Below are 20,154 nucleotides of genomic sequence, written 5' to 3' on the forward strand. Positions count from 1 at the left end.
CATATAATATGGGATCTGTTTTTATATCTCAGCAGTAGAGTGCTGTCTGATTATATAATATGGGATCTGTTCTTATATCTCAGCAGTAGAGTGCTGTCTAATCATATAATATGGGATCTGTTCTTATATCTCAGCAGTAGAGTGCTGTCTGATTATATAATATGGGATCTGTTCTTATATCTCAGCAGTAGAGTGCGGTCTGATCATATAATATGGGATCTGTTTTTATATCTCCGCAGTAGAGTGCTGTCTAATCATATAATATGGGATCTGTTCTTATATCTCAGCAGTAGAGTGATCATATAATATGGGATCTGTTCTTATATCTCAGCAGTAGAGTGCTGTCTGATATATAATATGGGATCTGTTCTTATATCTCAGCAGTAGAGTGCGGTCTGATCATATAATATGGGATCTGTTCTTATATCTCCGCAGTAGAGTGCTGTCTGATATATAATATGGGATCTGTTCTTATCTCAGCGGTAGAGTGCTGACAATCATAATTAATAATAACACATTAATACACTTCAATTTGGTTTTTTTAAAGTTTTTTTATTTTGATTCCTTATCATCAAAATAATCAATTTAAAAGGACAAATGAGATGCAGTCTAAAATATCCCCCCTCCCCAACACCACCCTATGAAGGTGACGACTGTCAGACGATTAACATGCATGGAAGACAAAATTGTGACAACTGCTCTAAGCGAGTCCATTATTTGGAGGACAGGAACAATCGGCGGATTGGATGAGGTTGCTGCTCACTGTGTCCATGGCTTTAGGTAGATCAAGGAAACTAAATCTGAACATGTTGCTTTAAGGATCTATTGGTCGGCCATTCTATGTGTGCTGTCGATTTTGGGCAGTTCTGCTCCCTTCAACATTGCCGGTCTATGGCTTCTTTATGTCCTTATGTTATGTCTAACGTGACGTAAACACCCGCATATAATAGCTTCAAATACTACATTTTCATGTACTCGAAAAATGTCTGTAAATATTGTGATCTACCTTTTTCCTTTATACCTTGGACGGATTTTTAGAATGGCAGGTAACACTTAAGATGGGTCCCCGATGATCAGATGATCACAATGTGTCCTGCTGCTGGGACCCCCAGTGTTTAGTAGTAATCGGTGAGTGAATCCAGAAGCGTGTTCAGTTTCCCTGCAGCGCCTCTACAGGAGTTAATGAAGCATTACACTGTTCTCATTGAAAACAATGTAATGCTGGGATGTGTCGGGTCCTCCAGAGCGAGAGACGCACTTTAAAGCTGTTCTTCACTCTGGCTATTAGATGAGGGTCCTGAAAATAGGAATCCTTATAGAGGTGTGTGTTGCAACATTTTCGGCGTATTCGCAGTGATTCCGCCGCAAAAATCGTAAATAAGAAGAAAAAAGTTATTCTTTCCCAGAGTTCCCTGCTTCTTCTCCTGTCTGGCCTTCTGGGATGACGTTTCATGGCCTGCAACGTCCTCCCAGGAGGCCTGACTACGCACAGAAGAGAGGGAGGGGGTAAGTATGACCATTTTTTTTTTTTACGGCGCTGCTTTCCGCAGCAGAATTTCCGCTTGAAAAAATGCACCACAATATGGTGTGGTTTTTCGTACGGCATTCCCTGCGGTATTCATGGCGGGTATGCTCTGCAGCTTGACGCAGCATATCCGCCCTGAACACGCCTAGTGTGTTCCTACCCTAAGGGCAGATTCAGACGAACGTTGCGTTTTTGCGCGCGCAAACAACGCAGCGTTTTGCGCGCGCAAAAAACACTTGACAGCTGCGTGTGTCATCCGTGTATGATTCGCTAGTCGACGCCCGTCACTGTCCAGGGTGCTGAAAGAGCTAACTGATCGGCAGTAACTCTTTCAGCACCCTCATCAGTGAATGCCGAACACAATATCGAGAAACCTGTTAAAAAAAAGAAAAAGTTCGTACTTACCGAGAACTTCCCTCCCGGCCGTTGCCTTGGTGACGCGTCCTTGGTGACGCGCCTCTCTTGACATCGGGCCCCACCTCCCTGGATGACGCGGCAGTCCATGTGACCGCTGCAGCCTGTGCTTGGCCTGTGATTGGCTGTAGCTGTCACTTGGACTGAATTGTCATCCCGGGAGGTCAGACTGGAGGAAGAAGCCGGGAGTTATCGGTAAGTCAGAACTTCGTTTTTTTTTTTACAGGTTCATGTATATTGGGATCGTAAGTCACTGTCCATGGTGCTGAAACAGTTTAACTCTTTCAGCACCCTGGACAGTGACTATCTCCTGACGTCGCGTACCGGAATTTTTTTTGCCGAGTTCGGCCTAACCCGGTGAAGTTCGGTTCGGTTGTCCGGGTTCGCTCATCTCAAAGACACTCCGTTTGGATGTTTGGAAACAGAAAAGCACGTGGTGCTTTTCTGTTTACATTCATCCTTTTGACAGCTCGTGCGCTGTTTCAGTCGGTTCGCACGGAAGTGCTTCCGTGCGACCTGCGTGGTTTTCACGCACCCATTGACTTCAATGGGTGCGTGATGCGCGAAATACGCGGAGATATTGAGCATGTCGCGCTTTTTGCGCAGCGGACAAACGCTGCGCAAAAAGCACGGACTGTCTGTACTGCCCCATAGACTTGTATTGGTCTGTGCGTGGCGCGTGAAAACCACGCGGCCCGCACGGACCCAATACACGTTCGTGTGAATCCCCCCTAAGAGTAAGGGTCTGCAGATACTTTGGACATGGTGAGCAATGGTATTCAGAGGAAGCAATGCTCTGCAGATGTAGGCCAATCAAGCTTCAATGGACAGAGTGAGCAATATTCTAGACAGTCTGCAAATAGTATGGACAGAGGGAAGCAATGCTCTGCAGGTATAAATTACGTAAGGGACAATCTGCCGAAACCATTGACATGGTGAGCGATATTCTAGACAGGGAAAGTAAAATTCTGCTGAGACTATAGACAGTGAGCGCAACGTCCAGCAGATATCTAGAGCAACGATCTGCAGATACCAGTGATAGGAGCAGCGAAGCTCTATAGAGAGACGATGGCGGTTGTACAGGTAGAGAGGACTGTAGTGTATGGACCTGTACGGAGCTTGATATTACGTGACCCCGCTGTTAGAACACACATAGGCTTATATAACAGTCTGTGTAATACTCTATCTAGAAGCAATACAATGAAAAAAAACACAATCCAAATATTCGCCCAAGGTCTTGTACATCAGGACCATGTGGACAGGCACCTAGAACGGTGCCCAGTCAAGCTCATAATACCCATACATCCCCCCCGACACCCTCACATATGGCTGTGTGTGAATTGTGCCCACATGTGCATATATGAAAGTCACAACATGCATAGAACGGCCCTTGTAATGCCCATTGCGAGCCTGCAGATGGCGCCGTCACCACCCACCCTGGCATCACCCCACCGTATTACCACAGACTTACATGTGCGACCTGATTTTGCCGTCTTTTGGCCTCACAATGATTGTACAACAATCGCACAATGAACATCATACCTCAGCAAGAATCGCACAAAAAAAAAAAAAGGGGGTCAAGGGGTGCGCTCCTCGCCGTCACATTCTGGCTGTCACCTCCGTAATGTCCTTGCAGGCGGTGGGCAGGCGGCACAGTGGGGCTGGTGGCATGCAGTGGTCACTGGTTGCAAGGCCTTAGACATGATGGCCGACGAGAAAGGAAGAAGAAAATCTGTGTGTCCCTGAGTCAAAAGCTCTTACTGATTCATTCCCTTTCCTGGTAGGGGGTTGCGGCCCACCACCCTGCTTTATTATGCATAGTCGCCTATCCGACACATTGACCTGCTCTGCATCGTAGACCCTGGAACACATTGCCCCTCCATTTATACAGTGCTGTACATATATATACACACATACATGCTGTACCTATATATACACATACATATCAACATATACAATGCACAGGGCTCGGCATACATGGCTGTGACGACCCATCTATACGGGGCTGTGCCTACGTGTAGGTCTATATACAAGGCTGTGCATAAATATACTGTACATAGCTCTGTGCATGTAGACATTATACATTGCCCCGACCCCCTATAGAAGTGTACTGTATAGTTATCTACAGGTCTGTACACAGATATGTGCAATGTGTCTCAGTTCTAAACGCAAGGACCCCATCCCCCAGCGATATATGTATATAGAATAATATGTGCATAGATTTCCTCTCATTTGTGCATTACTCTAGACTACAGAATTGTCTGTCCAGTGGGAACCAAGGTGTGAGAGTATATAGTGTATATATGGATGGTGGAGCGCAGAGGACGTGACGTAAGGATAGGGCTCTACTAATCCCAGGAAGCCAAATAACCTTGAACCTTGCCTAACTTTTGGACTTTTTTTTTTTATTGGTTCCTATGAAAGTTCTTATTGGCAGGCCTACTATAAAAAGTCATATTTGCTCCTGGTGTGGAGGAGAAGAAATATGAGTGTATGTAGAATGATTGATGATGATGACGATGAAGAAACCTTCTTACCTAAATCCTTTAAGCCTTATATTTGTTGACGCGATGACCTACCCCCTCTCCAGACCTTCAGGGGGTTCTAAGTTACCCCATAACCGGACCTTCAGAACCTGTAACGCTTCAGACACCCCATTGCCTGTCTTGACACTGTATCTGTGAAGGTTCTAAGTTACCCCATAACCTGACCACCAGAACCTGTAAAGCTTCAGACACCCCATTGCCTGTCTTGACACTGTATCTGTGAAGGTTCTAAATTTCCCCATAACATGACCTTCAGAGTCTGTAAAGGTTCTGATGCGTCATTGCCTGACACTCTAAGTTACCCCATAACCTGACCATCAGAACCTGTGAACCTTCTGATACCCCATTACCTGTCTTGACCGTTCTTGATGTGGTAAGAGAATAAAATTCGAAGATTAGGGGTTTGGGGAAAGTGGATGATACACAACAAAGATTTTGCAAATGAAAACTCCACGCCACGCCACGGTCCGGTCTATGGAGTGTCTCAGCTCATGCAGTATGAATGACCCCTGCACTGCCATGCCTCACCTTCTTCGGGGGTCCTTCCCCCCCACCCGGGATCACTGCTGGGTGGCTAAAAAGAAGTGACCGCCGTTACTGTAACTGGTTGTCACTCTCCTTTTACTGCATGGTGGTCGGGTATAGCCCCGGAGGAAGCCCTGCCCAGCCTGGTGCCTCCATATGAAGCATCGGAAGCCCTCCTGCCCGTCATAACTACCCCCTCCAATTTATATGTGCTTTTAATATGCCCGTTTCCTTTAACTCTTTCATTCTGGTACCATGAATGAAGGGTGTCGTGTAGATGTAATGGACAATGGGGACGATTAAAGTTGTGCTGTTTTGAATGGAGGTGTTTGTGGTGTTTTTAGTGTGGCTGCGCAGTAGCAGCGGACTTTGTTGTCAGGACGTGTATTTTGATGATGGCTTTTGCATCGGTTCTGCTGTCCACGTGGAGATGGGTTGATTGTCTGGTATATATGGTTGATGTGAAGTGTTCTGTGTCCGTGTGGTGTCACAGTGTGTTTGGAGACGTCTCTCGTTCCCGGGGTATACCAGACCCTACAAGCTGGAAATCCTGACAGTCTCCTGGTAGTATCTGGCGGTGACGCTGGAATTCCTCATAATGCCAGCGTTTGGTGACGAGGGCTCATCTGGAGTGTTGCCAGGCGGCGTCGGGATGCTGATAATCGCCGCCGTTAGATCCGATGTCTCACAATTAAGCTTCAGGTTCCCGTGGGTTTTGGCATTGAGACTGGAGCGACTAAACCGAAGTGCAAAAGAGAGAAGACAGAACCAAATGAAACACACAAGTGAAGCGGAATATTATCTTGTATTTTGCATTAAATCTGACATTTAAAGGGGGTGTCCAAGATTAGAAACACATGGCTGCTTTCTTTCAAAAACCGTGCCACACCTATCCAAGGGTGGTGTCTGGTATTGCAGCTCCGCTCCATTTAAGGGAACGCAATACCACATGCAACCTGTAGACAAGTGTGGCGCTGTTTTTGGAAATAAGTAGCCATGTTTTTCTAATCCTGGACAATCCCTATAACATAAATTCTTTCTATGGGGTGCGACCGTGGTGATGATGATGATTCGCACATATGAGAAGCAGCATCTTGCAACGGCTCCAACTGCACTAGTATGATGCCACAGTTGAAGACTGCCATCTAATGACGCCAACTGGAAGAATACTGTAGCAACAATAGGTGGCACCAGAAGCTGCAGTACTAGCAGAGGTGCTCATAAGTCGTCGCCCCCCCCCCCCCCCCCCGAACATTAAAGTGGAACCTGCTTCATCCGGAGGCCAAAATAACACAAAGTGCTGAGTATTCATTATTCATGTATTTATTTAAGCCATAAATTTATTATAAAACACCCGGGCCGTGCAGTTAATACTGTTAGAAAATCAATTCTGTAGGCCGGGTTTTGCATTCTGCTCCTAATGCTTTCACCCGCAGCGGCGAATGCATGGCTGCTAGGCATCAAGAGCATTAATCGCTTTCAGCAGAGTACAGACTGCTTGTATGTAGCTTCGTACCTGCAGAGGGCGCTAGGAGGCGAGTACATGGGGAAGGGGAGGGATTGGGGGAGACTTTGCTGTGACTAATGGTGGGGGTGTTCTAGGGAAAGCTTGCTGTTACTGCTTGCTGAAGGAGGGTGGCCCTGCTGTGATCATTAGAAGTGGTCCTGCTGTGACTAGTAGGGGGAGAGGGCTGATGTGGAAGTGGACGGAAGGGGGGCTGCTGTGACTACTTTGGGGGAGAAGGTTGATGTGGCTACTGTGGAGTAGAAGTGGACGGGGGCAGCTGTGACTACTAGGGAAGTGGGCAGGAGCTGCTGTGACTAGTGGGGGATACCCTAAAGAGAGCGTGCTGGACACAATTTTTACTACTGGAGGGGGAGGGAGCAGTGCTGTAACTACCGAGGGGAGCTCTAGTGTGACTATTGGGGGCGAAACCTCCAGTGGCGCATAAGGCCGGGGTCATACATTCCTGGTTGCACTGCAGACCTGTCACTAGTGTCATTGCTGGCTCCCAGACCAGGCTAGGATTTGTTCAGATCTGCTTTGAGCATACCCCTTGGGTAGAAGTAGAGCTCTAGTTATGTCTAGTTGCACGCTTGATCCCGGGCAGTCGCTTCCCCAGAGTCCCGGCAGTGCTGCCTGCCTGGTAGTGGCGGCTCCTGTGCATAATGCTAAAAATATAAAGGAACTAAAACTTCGGAGGACCTGATAACATTTATCTTTAAATCTGCAGCACGCCTGCCCTGCCTCATACATCACAGTACCACTCAGGTATTATACGGCTCATTCTTCTTTTCAGAAATGACCGTCCATTTTTCACCTTTATTTAAGTGCTGACAACTCACTTCACAACCTGCCAGTCTCCAGTCTATCCGAGTAAATACTTGTCATCCCTCCCCCGCCTCCTGACAGACTGCTGCCATACAAGATACATGATGTGGTAGATTAAGTGCAATACGGGAACAGCCAGTGACTATTGTGGGCAGCAAGAAAGATTGTAAGTGCTGAAATCACACTGCCTGATACTGGATTTAGATATACTGCACTTATATATACTGTATATGAGCGCTCTCTGGCACTGCTTATGGGAGCACTCTCTGGCACTTTATGGGAGCACTCTTTGTCTGGCACTGTTTATGGGAGCACTCTTTGTCTGGCACTGTTTATGGGAGCACTCTTTGTCTGGCACTGCTTATGGGAGCACTCTTTGTCTGGCACTGCTTATGGGAGCACTCTTTGTCTGGCACTGCTTATGGGAGCACTCTTTGTCTGGCACTGTTTATGGGAGCACTCTTTGCCTGGCACTGTTTATTGGAGCACTCTTTGCCTGGCACTGTTTATGGGAGCACTCTTTGTCTGGCACTGTTTATGGGAGCACTCTTTGTCTGGCACTGTTTATAGGAGAACTCCCTGGCTGGAACTATTTATGGGAGCATTCTCTGGCTGACACTGTTTATGGAGCATTCTCTGGCTGACACTGTTTATGGAGCATTCTCTGGCTGACACTGTTTATGGAGCATTCTCTGGCTGACACTGTTTATGGAGCATTCTCTGGCTGACACTGTTTATGGAGCATTCTCTGGCTGACACTGTTTATGGAGCATTCTCTGGCTGACACTGTTTATGGAGCATTCTCTGGCTGACACTGTTTATGGAGCATTCTCTGGCTGACACTGTTTATGGAGCATTCTCTGGCTGACACTGTTTATGGAGCATTCTCTGGCTGACACTGTTTATGGAGCATTCTCTGGCTGACACTGTTTATGGAGCATTCTCTGGCTGACACTGTTTATGGAGCATTCTCTGGCTGACACTGTTTATGGAGCATTCTCTGGCTGACACTGTTTATGGAGCATTCTCTGGCTGAAACTGTTTATGGGTGCACTCTCTGCCTAACACGGTTTTTGGTATCACTCTCTGGCTGACACTGTTTATGGGGGCACTCTCTGGCTAGCACTGTTAATGAGGGCATTGTCTGACTGGAACAGTTTACGAGGGCACTTCTGGCACTATTAATGGGGCACTTTGACTGCCATTATGGGGAACCATCTCATAGTCACACCCCACAGAAGTCAATGGATAGTCAGGTGCCATTTCCATTGAGAAATATGGGAAAAGGAAGTCACTTGACACAAGTAGTAGCAGCATTTCTATCCAATTTCTAGTTCTGTAGACCGTTGTGGAGACCCTGGTGTAGATGGTCAATGATGGTGGTAGACATCTAGTCACTTTCTGCTTACCTCTGGCTGAGACCCTTGTGTACATGCAGGGTATCCAGCTCTTGCATGCTGCCACGACTGACGGAGACAGTGGAGTTAGCAAGTCGTATGGCACGTCGCTTGGCTCGTCGTGGGCAGCAAGACGTTGTTAGACCCTGCTGGGAGGAGACGGAGGTGCTCCTGCTGGTCCGGTACCCAATTGACTCAGTCATTAGCGCGTCACTGTAGGTATGTTCATCTGTAAATTCATGGCACTGGGAAGAAGAAAGAACAAGAGAGAAGGAGACAGCAATACAAGCTCAAAGCTCAATCATGAACGCGGGAATGTGAAGACATCAGATCTTGGCCATGGTGGAGACCTCACTGGTGGTTAGAGATCTGGAGCAGTAATATCTACTACGTGCTCATCTATATATATATGTGTCCATAGTGATCCTCATGCTTGAAGCAACCCCCTACCGGACAATTCACAAGGAAGAGAGGGTTGTAGAGGGTTTAGGATTATTCTGATCACAGAAAGTGATCGCACATCACTAGGTCATTCCATGATCGCTGGGGGTCTCTGCAGTCTGAGATTACAGGGGCTGCAGCGCTGCTTTAGCGATGTGGCTCCTTCACTGTTTTCCCCTACACATCAGCGCTCCCGGCCAACCGCTGCGCAGGGAACTGCTTACCGCCCCACACGAATAAATGGGGCCGTGCTGCAGTTCCCTGCGGAGTCGGCGGCGCTGATGTGTACGGAAAAACTTTTAAAGTGTAACTAAACTTTTAAAAAACTTTTGACATGTTATAGTGACATATCAGAAGTTTTGATAGTTGGGGGCTTGAGCACTGAGACTCCTATCGATCGCTAAAAAGAAGCGTCAGAATCGCTCGGGTGAGCGCTGTGCCGCTTCGTTTCTGATCGTCTTTCCTCAGAGCGGTGTGCGGGCTCAATAGAAAGTCTAGGAGTCTGTACTGTGGCTTTCCGATCAGAAACAAAGTAGCACAGCGCTCACCCCGAGCGCTTCAGCCGCTTCGTTTTAGTGATCGGTGGGGGTCTCAGTCCTCGGACATCCACCGATGAAAACTTCTGACATGTCAAAAGTTTTTAAAAAGTTTAGTTACCCTTAAAGGGAACGTAGCAATAAAGCAGAACTGCAGCCCCTTCAACCTCAGACTGCAGGGACCCCCACCGATCAGCGAGGCATGGCGTATCCTAGCGATATACCATCACTATCTATGATGGAAATAATTATAACGTGACTTAGAATCATGGATATTTCTCAGCTTTGAGACATAAGAGGGCCGCCTGCTGGAGCACAGTAATAGCAGAACCTTGTATTCATGATACATCAGTCCATAGATTCTTACCGTGGTCTTCTCCAGACAGTGCAGAAGATGATGATGCTGGAGCTCAAAGGCTGAGCGGTTCTTCACGCACAGGGCCCGCGTTTCACTGTCCTCCTGGAAGGAAGCAGACAAAACATTTTTTATTATAGTGTATCTAAACTTCTAAAAACACTCAGACCCCCACCGATCGCTAAAACGAAGCGGCAGGAGCGCTCAGGTGAGTGCTGCGCCGCTTCATTGTTGATCGGCTTCCCTCGGAGCGGTGTACGGACTCATAGACTTTAGACGCTTCGTTTTAGCGATCGGTGGGGGTCTCAATGCTCGGACCCCCACCAATCAAAACTTCTGACGTCAAAAGTTTTTGAAAAGTTTAGTTACCCTTTAAACTTTTTGTTTCATTTTCTATATATATTTCTACCTCAGATGTCTCCAATGCTGGGAGTTGTAGTTTTACAACAGCTGGAGAGCCACAGATTGGAGAACATTGGCCTACAGCAGGGGTCAGCCACATTCGTCACTCCACCCGTTATGAAACTACAATTCCCAGCATTCCCTGACAGCCTTTGGCTGGAATAATAAAGCCTTCGGCTGTCATGGCATGCTGGGAGTTGTAGTTTCACAACAGCTGGAGAACATTGGTGTACAGGATATAGGCCCGCAACGTTGGGGTCTCCTAACCCTAATCTTCCTAAAGTCCTGTATATTTGGTATTGTCCTGATTTTCTAGCTTCTTCTTTCCTCAGTCTGTTCTTTGTCTCGCCGCCAGGTCTCCGCGTCTCCTCGTCAGTCTGTGACCTCTAAGGAAGCTCTGATTTCTGCTCAGGGACACGTCCACATCCCTTCACCTTACTGATATCTCATTCTTCTGCCAATATAACGTCTTGTCCTTATTCCGTCCCCATTACTGAATCCTTCCTTATTGATTTTTCGTTGCTGCAGCTCGGGGAGGTGCTGGACTTATGTTGAGAACATCTAGTATATCGTAGTAGAAAAACGCAGCGCGCACAGAAAGTCTTCTTCGATTCATTCACAGCCGGAGCAGTCTTCAAGGAATCTCAATGTCACATCTACATCATTCCTTCAACATCTCTCCAATTATTTTTCCCATGAAGAATAGATCCACTCCTGCACATTACTTCACAGTGAAAAAATACATGAAATGTTGAGTAACTTTGCAAATACCTTGCTTTACCTGCCTTGTATGGGCTCTACTCTAGTCACATCCAGAGCTGCATTCAGAATGTTTCTGTTTTCCTATTAGGTGCCAGTACAGAGAGCATTCTACTGTCCCCTAGTGGATAAACATAGGTCATGCTCTGCTGTGATGCATTGTGACAGATGTAGTATATACACCAGGCACCCAAGGCGTAACCTGAAGCTCCCGGGCCCCAATGTCAAACAGTCTGTAACAGGGCCCCTCACCTGCCATGTGCCATTCTAGTGTCTTCTTATGTGGCAGAGGGGCCTTCGGACCTCTGCAGGCACCAGGGCACAGCTGCTACCTCTGAACCTGCTTATGGCTGCGCCCCTGCCAGGCACTGTTCTGTAGTCTGATGTAGAATATAACCCCATCTCCCATAATGTATAGTATCAGAGTAAAATGCATTATGGGATTACAGCTATTAGCTGAGCATCTATTAGGATTTAAAGTGAAAGCCCGCAGAATTGTCATTGCAGCTCTGGGTGTGATTGGAGTATAAAAAAATATTTACCGTAACTAAAGATCAGTTCAAGGTAAATAAAACATTTACAAAGTTACTTAACACTAATTGTGGATTTAGACTGTAAAAAGATGTTAAAAAATGCAAATACCCTGCCGCACTTAACTTGTACAGTCCTTACTCTAGTCACATCCAGAGCTGCATTCAGAATCATGCTGGTTTCCTACGAGATATCAGGCAGCAGGTCTTCTTAGTGTTATACGGAGCACATTTTGCTGTCCCCTACTGGATCTGTACATTCTCCGCTGCTAAGCATTGTGCCAGATGTAGCGTTTACACCAAGCACTGTATAGTAGCCTGATGTAGAGTATAACAAAGTCTCCCATAAAGCATGATATCCCAATATGGGATACCAACTATTGGAGGAGTATCTATTAGTGCAGTGTTGATGGATTTAAAGTGACAGCCAGCAGAATTGTCATTGCAGCTCTGGGTGTGATTTGAGTATAAAACTCTTTGTAACTCAAGATCAATACAAGATACATAGAAAGGTGAAGACTCCCTTTTAGTTCTTATGGAATAATCGTGCTATTGTCTTGCAGCTGTCTGACACCTAGGTAAGTTCCTTTATGGCTACCCCCTCCCCGTCCTACTGTCGCCAGTTCAAGAGCAGCCCTTACCGACAGGCCCCCGTCCTCCTTGTAGCGCAGGAAAGCGTTGGTTGTGTTACTCTTTGCCAGCCTAATCCTGGCCAATCGGATTTTCTGAAAAAAGCAAAAAAAACAAGTGAGCGGATAGCTAATACATTCACTATTGCCACAGGAGGCCTGCCCGCTGCCCCTCACCCATGCCCTACCCCAAACTAATAGGGTATAGCATATGTGTCCATAGTGTTGTGCTATAGATATTCTGACTAAGGACGGACATAACTGGCAATGCTTCTTTCCTCAGTTATTGCTCAGAGCTTTTGTATTTCAGCTAAATTAGGTCATGGGGGGCGCTGTTGTATTCACATCTATGGAAAGTATTTGAAGACATAGTGGTGAAAAGTGGTACTACAAGTTTCAAAAAGTAACGAAATTCCAAAAAGACTTGAGTAAAACGTCTACCAGAGTTGATTGACAGCCACGTAATTTTAATCAGCGATAGAAGACGTGCAAAATTACTTACCATGTCCAAAAAACCTGTAATACCCTTTAAAGGGCAATTCCACCCCAAATATAAACAGTGTCTTCATACAACCCATTAAAAAAAGTTTTATGAGATTAGAAAAACATGGCTGCTTTATTCCAGAAAGAGCACCACTCTTGCCTACAGGCTGTGTTTGGTATTGCAGCTCAGTCCCATTTATTTAAATGGCCTGAGCTGTAATACCAGACATAGCCCATGGGCAAGAGAGGCGCTGTTCTGGAAGAAAGCAGCCATTTTTTTTTCCTAATCTCATACAACCAAGGCTAGACCATTACCCATGGGGCCACAGTAGAGAATACAATGGGGATAACAATATAGTGAAGTCAATCTTACTTGCTGTGCCCGCCGCTTGTCTGCTCTCTGGTTTTGGTGATAAATTCGGCTGAAATTGGATACGATGACCGGGACTGGCAGTGCAATAACCAGCACCCCACTGAGGGAGCAGATGGAGCCAAAGATCTTTCCGGCTATGGTGTCTGGAACCATGTCTCCATACCTGAGGGGGGGGAAGGGATCCATAAGAAGGTAGTTGTTAGGACATACTCAAGTACGAGCAATATATGGTCCAACAGCCCTGGGGTCCTTCAGTGGACCCTGGACTGTCTGCCCTTATAAGGTATTGGCCCAGATAGCATCACAGGGTTCTCCCCTCAGTCCCTTCCTTTATATGCCAGGATTAGCATTGATGGAGGCATATAAGGGGTTAAACAACGGAGATCATCGAGGGTTTCTCTAGGCTCCTGCGTTATAGCGGGGCTGCAGGTGTGTGATACCCTGCACCAGATTGAACGGGCACAGTGACATTGGGCGCGCGACCAGCACGACAACTACACTTGTCACGATGAGTATACTCATCATCAGTCGGAAAGCGGTTAAATAATATAATTTTGACCTTCTGTAGTCACCACTAGGGGGAGCTGACTGCATATTATTTTATAAGTGCGTTCAATGTATAAGTTGTATGCAATAAGCTCATAAACTCCCTCTAGTGGTGGCCTCAGATACCAGAATTTTACCATTTAGCTCTATTTCTATGCAGGGGATTTGGAGCTCTGTATCAGAAAAACAGAGCTCTGACTGCTATAAAGATTTAGTAAAAAAATAATAAGCACATAATCTTGGTGTTCATATGGGGATACAATAAGATTTATTTTTTCTGTGGGAATGATGTTTAATTTCCATGGGACTGAAAATTCCCTTTAGAAGTATAATGTGCTTGTAACATAACGAGAATATAAAATTCATTCATATTACAATATCACATAAGCAATTATAGGCTTTGAAATTCATTTACCATGAAGTGGATGTTATCTGTTGTAACTGCAGTACCTCCTTTAGCCTGACTGTGTGGGGGCGCTGTTGTCCTCTGCACAGCTGGTTTCCAATTATCCTGCCGGGATCTCTCATTCATCATCAGCATTTTTTCTTATTAGTAAAGAGAAATCTATTTTTGGCATCAACCAATCCAAGAAGATGTGTAAAAAATATGTATTAATGAAAAGTGACACTGAACAGCGAATGATAAGAACAGGCAGCAGCCTGGAATCAGATATACACAGCAGCAAAGACTATTTCAGACCAGCAGCACCTGACCTGTGTGGAGGGCACTGACAGGCAGGGAAAGGAGCACAGAGTATTTCAGGGAGAAGTATGCTCATCTTTTAGGAGGCAAGATTATAAAAGAGGGTACTGACAAGCTGGGGTAGGAGCACAGAGTATTTCAGGGAGAAGCGGCAATGTTAATGAGGCCAGGTCTACAAGTGGCAGGCAGAAAAAGAAGCACAGAGTATTTCAGGGAGGAGTGTGCTCATCTTGGTAGGTACTGATTCTCATTGTGGAGATACAGCAGGTAAGGAATCTTAAGGGCAATGCTCCCTGGGAAAAATATGCAAAATAGCTGTTCTCGAGAAGGAAGAAATCTCAGCCCACTCTGTGCTGATGAGGAGCAATAACTCTGAAACTGCGTTGTCTACAGATCGGTGTCTCTGGTTTGTATATTAACCCGAGTTATATTTCAAGGCTCTATTGGGGTCTGTTCACACGGCTTAACGGCCGAAAAACTGCAGAAAAGTCGGAAGCAGAACGCCTCCAAACATCTGGCCATTGATTTCAATGGGAAAAACGCTGTTGTTCCGACGGGGCGTGTTTTTACACGGCCGTTTTGAAAAGCGACCGCATTAAAAACCGCCCGCGAAAAAGAAGTGCATGTCACTTCTTGAGACGTTGTTCATTGACTCTATAGAAAAACAGCTCCAAAAACGGCCGTAAAAAAACGCAGCGAAAAGCGCGAGTTTGCTTAAAAGATGTCTGAAAATCAGGAGCCGTTTTCCCTTGAACGCTGCGTATTTTCAGACGTTTAGGATTTTGTGTGTGCACATACCATAAGGGGTCAGACATTGACTTACAGAGTAGTCACCTATAGGTGGCACTAGAGGGACAGTTTTCTTCCTTCTGGAGCAGCTATTCTGTATCTTGTAGGTGGCGGTGTAATTGTCCTTTTACACGGCGAGGTTTCCTGGCTGGTAACGAGCGCCAATCACCGATCTGCGGTTCTTTAGCTCCATTTACATGGAGCAAAGATCGGGAGTATGGGATGGATGTTCATACGATCGTTCATCCTCACATTTTGCCTGGGGAGATGTGCTGCCGAACAGCCGACAAAACAAGGGGAAATGATCGGGAACGAGCTATCGAAAATCGCCCGATCATCGGCACTTGTAAATGGGCCTTTATTCAGAACAGGGCTACTTGTGATGGAGCAGTGTCCTGATAGGAACAGGGGGAAGAGAGATATGGGAGGACAAGGACAGGCACAAAAGGAGCATGGTCTCACAGCAGCACAAAGTATTTCAGGCAGCAGTGTGCGAATTTTATAGATGGCAGCATTAGTGAAGAGAGGGCTGAATGTGGCAGAGGGCAGCTAAAGACGATGCAGAGGTAGCAGTTGTACCGAGACCCGGAGCCTGAGGGGGGCCCACAGATTCCGCTGCCACATAAGAAGACCCTCGTATTATAAATGGCATTATAGGTGGGGACCCTGTTTCAGATTTTGCAAACCTAGAAAAAACCCTGGTAACAGGAACTGTGTTGTGATGGGAAGACGGGCAAGAAATACGGGAGAGGCCACAAATAGGCAGAGGAAAGAAGCAGGACCTCACAGCAGCACAGGGTATTTCAGGAAGGAGTGTGCTTGCCTTATAGGGGGCAGTGCTATTGAGAAAAATGCAGTATATCAAAGGGGCAAACCAGTAATGGAAAGAGGGGAAAAGAGATGTGCGTGACCACAAACGGGCAGGGGAGAAGTTTCCTCCAGCAGCACAGAGTATTTTGGGGAGGAGTGTGCTAATCTTTGCAGGAGACAGTGTTAGTGATGGTAAGGCTGCATGTGGCAGGGCCAGTATGGTATTGGGCCAGGAAATGGAAGGAGCAGCACAGAGCATTTCAGGAGATGAATGTGCTTATCTTGTGACCGGTCACGTGAAGATGTTACTGAGAATGGGGCATGTGAAGGACAATGTCAGGGTTAGGGGGAGAATAAAGACGCGTAGGATGACACATCATACAGATCAACAGCTTCCCCTGCAAATAAAATCCCTGTACATCAAAAGAATCCATCAGAACGCCCCCCTGTGGTCTCCGCCAAATGTGAAATGATTTTATATGAAGCGCGTCTGCAGATTTAAACGCTCGGGGATTAAGAAAACTGACTCGAGTTATCTACAAACTGAGGGCAGAGGATCTGAGTCTACAACCTCCAGAGAAACCAATTACCAGCCCCGCCGTCACACAGCCGACCACGCAGGGAATAGTAGTACAACCCGTGGACCTCCCATGGGTCTAGTTACTTACATCGCTCTTACCATTGAAGGGTTAAATGGTCGCAGTCAAGAATGTTAAAAGTGTTACATAGAATAAAAAAAATACATGGCTGCTTTTTTCTTCAGACAGCGCCACTCTGGTCCAGTGGCTGTTTGAGGCTGAACTGCAATACCAAGCACATCCACTGGACCAGAGTGGTGCTGTATCTTAAAAAAAGGTGCCATGTTTTTCTGATAGCAAACCCATTTTACATTTTAACAGCTTAAAGGGGTCATCGCACCTGGACAACCCCTTCTCCAATGGAGATCAGCAGATCGCCGAAGGTCTGGCAGCTGAAACCCCTCACGATCAGCTAAAGAGGGGGAGCTGCATGAGGTTACACAACTGAAGGAAAAATGTGGTATTACATGGTGCCAATTCAAATGAGTGGGAACAATGTATTACAAAGTCATGCTGAGTCCTCCAGAGCAGGGGGCGCTGTTTGCAGTGGCTTCGGAAAATAGAGTCATCTGCTCATGGCCAATCACCACCCCAGAAGGAACGCCGTTTCTGTTTAGTGGGTACTCTGTTTAGCGGGCATGTCCCTGTTTAAAGTGCATCCTTCTCCTGGCGGAGGGTTAACCCTAAAAGAACATGACACATACAGTAACATAACTTTTTGCACTATAACAATGGTCACTAAACTTTTTGTTCATGCGGAAATGAGATGCCTAAGAGATGACAGGACGCATTAGACTGTGTGTGCCACTCACCCTGCCAGGCACATCAGTAAAGAGCAGGCGATGCAACCAGACAGGCTCAGGCAAGCAACAAAATGAGCAAAATCCCACAATCCTTAGCTTCCAGCAAGAAGATCCCAATATCTATAGCAAACAGATATTCATACAGACGTGCTTTTCTAGCCGTGTAACCAACTGCACATAATATGGAGTTCAATTTCCATTACTCAAGAATAACTCCTTTAATAACTGGGGGGGGGGGGGGGTTATAGACATTTTGTATACTCCTACGATCTATTGTCAGCAAGTTTTAAAATAAAACATGTTCTCTTGGATGTTCTTGTTCTGTTGACAGAACTTCCCTTGATAAAGCAGCAGTTTGTGTTCCAGAGCTGCCCTTCCTCCTGGAGACAGCCATTATAGAGGCTATGGAGAGCTGTCTTTGGTCACTCGGACACAGAAGCTGCATACAAGTATGTAGAGTCTTCTGTCCTCTCTCGATGTCTATTAATCTTCTCTCTACTTCTTCCACAGTCACTCCTGTGCCTACTTGGAGTACACCACAATCAGATGAAGTCATGACTCTGTGAGGTAGGTACGGTCACATGACAAGCTGTGACAACCCTCCGTGTAATGAGGCCATGAATATAGACGCCGTGAATAAACGTCTGCTCAGCAATTAAATGGGGGTAGGGGAAAAAATGATTAATTAGAGTCTGAAGAATTCCTGATTAATTACATTGAGTGGTGGGGACGGCTCCTCTTCCCTCCTCCCTCTACCACCCGCACAGTGATCTCTGCACATGTCACAGAGCATGCCCACAACACTCCCCCATAGAAGTCAGTAAGTCATTTTCTGAGGGTCTCAGCTTGTCTAGTCTTTTATTGTCTATTTTACACAATAAGGGTATGTTCACACGGCAGCGTCCATAACGGACGAAATTACGGGGCTGTATCCAGGAGAAAACAGCCCCGTCATTTCAGCCGTAACGACATGTGCTAGCGCTTGAACGCCGCGTCCATTACGGACGTAACTGGAGCTGGTTTTCCATGGAGTCCATGGAAAACGGCTCCATTTACGTCTGAAGAAGTGACATGACATTTCTTTGACGCGGGCGTCTATTTACGCGCCGTCTTTTGACAGCGGCACGTAAATATACGCCTCGTGTGAACAGACAAACGTCAGCCCATTGCTTTCAATGGGCAGATGTTTGTCAACGCTTTCAAGCCGTAATTTCGGACGTAATTCGGGGGTTAAAACGCCCGAATTACGTCCGTAAATAGGCCGTGTGAACATATCCTAAGGGTGTCATGCCCATGGCTGCGGGCCGTCAGACTCACTCACCTCCTGATGGCCGCAGCCATGGATCTGTGAGCGCTGGCCCCCATCTCCTCCTCAGGAGACGCCAGTACTCACTTCCGCTTCTTCCGGCCGGGTCCCTTAGGGTGCGTGCGCATGCTCGTGCCCGCTCTTAAATGGCCAGCGCGCGCACCTGAGTTAAAGTACAAAATTAGCCTGTGAGCACCTTGGACTATAAGAGGTGCCCAGCCCCTTCCTGCATTGCCTTAGCGTTGTTGTCGTTACCCTAGTTTGTATGAGCTTTGTTGTCGTTTACCCTAGTTTGTCTCTCCAAATGGTCTCCTAGTGTCTTCCAATTCCCAGTGTTCGCCGGTCCATGCTCCGTGTAACCTGTATCCCGTGCTGTCCTGGTCAAGTACCGTATTGAGTTGGAGTCGTGCTGCGCTGAGTACCTCGCCTGTCCTGTTACACCAAGCCTGGTGCCTGCCTGCTGCCAAAGTCCCTTCCGGGCCTGCCTCGCTACTTTCTGAAGCTACCACAGGTACACCTATACGAACTGTTACCTGTGTCCTGTTGGCCAGCTGCCATACCGTTAAGGCGGTACGGCCCAGTGGGTCCCCGTACCAAACGTGACAAAGGGGTTATGGTGCCCCCTATGTCTATTGTGAGTATTGCCTAAATCTAAACTATTTCTTGTATTGTGATAACAATATTAGACTGATAGGATATACAGGAGAGATGGAAGTTACAGAAAGGAAGCGCTCAAGACGACTTTTAAAGGGATAGTCCACTTTCCTATTGCAGCTCCTCTGCTCGGGTATTAGATGGGGGTCCCGGTCCATGACATTGATTTGTGCAACTAGAGCTTACGGACAACCAAGGTTTCCTCATGGGTCCCTTTTAAAGGGGTTTTATTGTGTAAATAAAAGTGTATTCATTGCATGGATCTATGTATGTATGTTTCCATTTCTCACTGTATTAGATCTCTGATTGCTGCCAGTGAATTAAATCCTTATCACATGCTCAAAAAGCATGTATGACTGACTGACTATCAGAGTTCAGCACCTGAATGTTTACAATAAAGGTTTCCATTTGCTGACCGCAATCAGAGATCTTAAAAATGGTGAAAAACTGAAGCACTATGTATAGCAGATAGTTGATACTTTTCATTAGACAATGAATAAGTTATTGAGTCGACTTCACTGCTTCTTATACTGTCTGTATCTGGGAAAGCTTTCTGACAACCAACATAGTCCACATTACAGCTCCTACAGGGATTGGCCCCAGCTTTCCCAGACACCTGAACGGCATATCTCCCAGGTAATGCAAACATTCTCCACCCGCTGCATAACTGACATTCAGGACTCTGGGAAAGCAGAGTTATTATCCCTGCTGTGTAGTC

General features: G+C 46.4%; 1 protein-coding gene and 1 long non-coding RNA gene across 2 annotated transcripts in view; one reads left to right on the plus strand and one right to left on the minus strand.

Moving 5' to 3' along the window:
• The window catches only part of LOC142659173 (uncharacterized), a 20,824-nt gene extending 1,476 nt beyond the window's left edge, over nt 1-19,348 (plus strand). The window contains exons 2-3 of the long non-coding RNA XR_012850279.1: nt 17,987-18,043; nt 19,116-19,348. This is a non-coding gene — a long non-coding RNA (uncharacterized LOC142659173). The remainder of the gene's footprint in view (nt 1-17,986; nt 18,044-19,115) is intronic.
• Nucleotides 598-20,154, minus strand: part of KCND1 (potassium voltage-gated channel subfamily D member 1) — a 37,946-nt gene continuing 18,389 nt past the window's right edge. The window contains exons 3-7 of the mRNA XM_075834998.1: nt 13,248-13,410; nt 12,404-12,487; nt 10,084-10,176; nt 8,752-8,984; nt 598-5,746 (exon numbers count right to left, since the gene is read on the minus strand). Of these exons, the coding sequence (XP_075691113.1) occupies nt 5,545-5,746; nt 8,752-8,984; nt 10,084-10,176; nt 12,404-12,487; nt 13,248-13,410 (775 nt within the window). The 3' untranslated portion in view covers nt 598-5,544. The remainder of the gene's footprint in view (nt 5,747-8,751; nt 8,985-10,083; nt 10,177-12,403; nt 12,488-13,247; nt 13,411-20,154) is intronic.

This window comes from Rhinoderma darwinii, chromosome 8, assembly GCF_050947455.1.
Source record: "Rhinoderma darwinii isolate aRhiDar2 chromosome 8, aRhiDar2.hap1, whole genome shotgun sequence".
NCBI classification, from domain to species: Eukaryota; Metazoa; Chordata; class Amphibia; order Anura; family Rhinodermatidae; genus Rhinoderma; species Rhinoderma darwinii.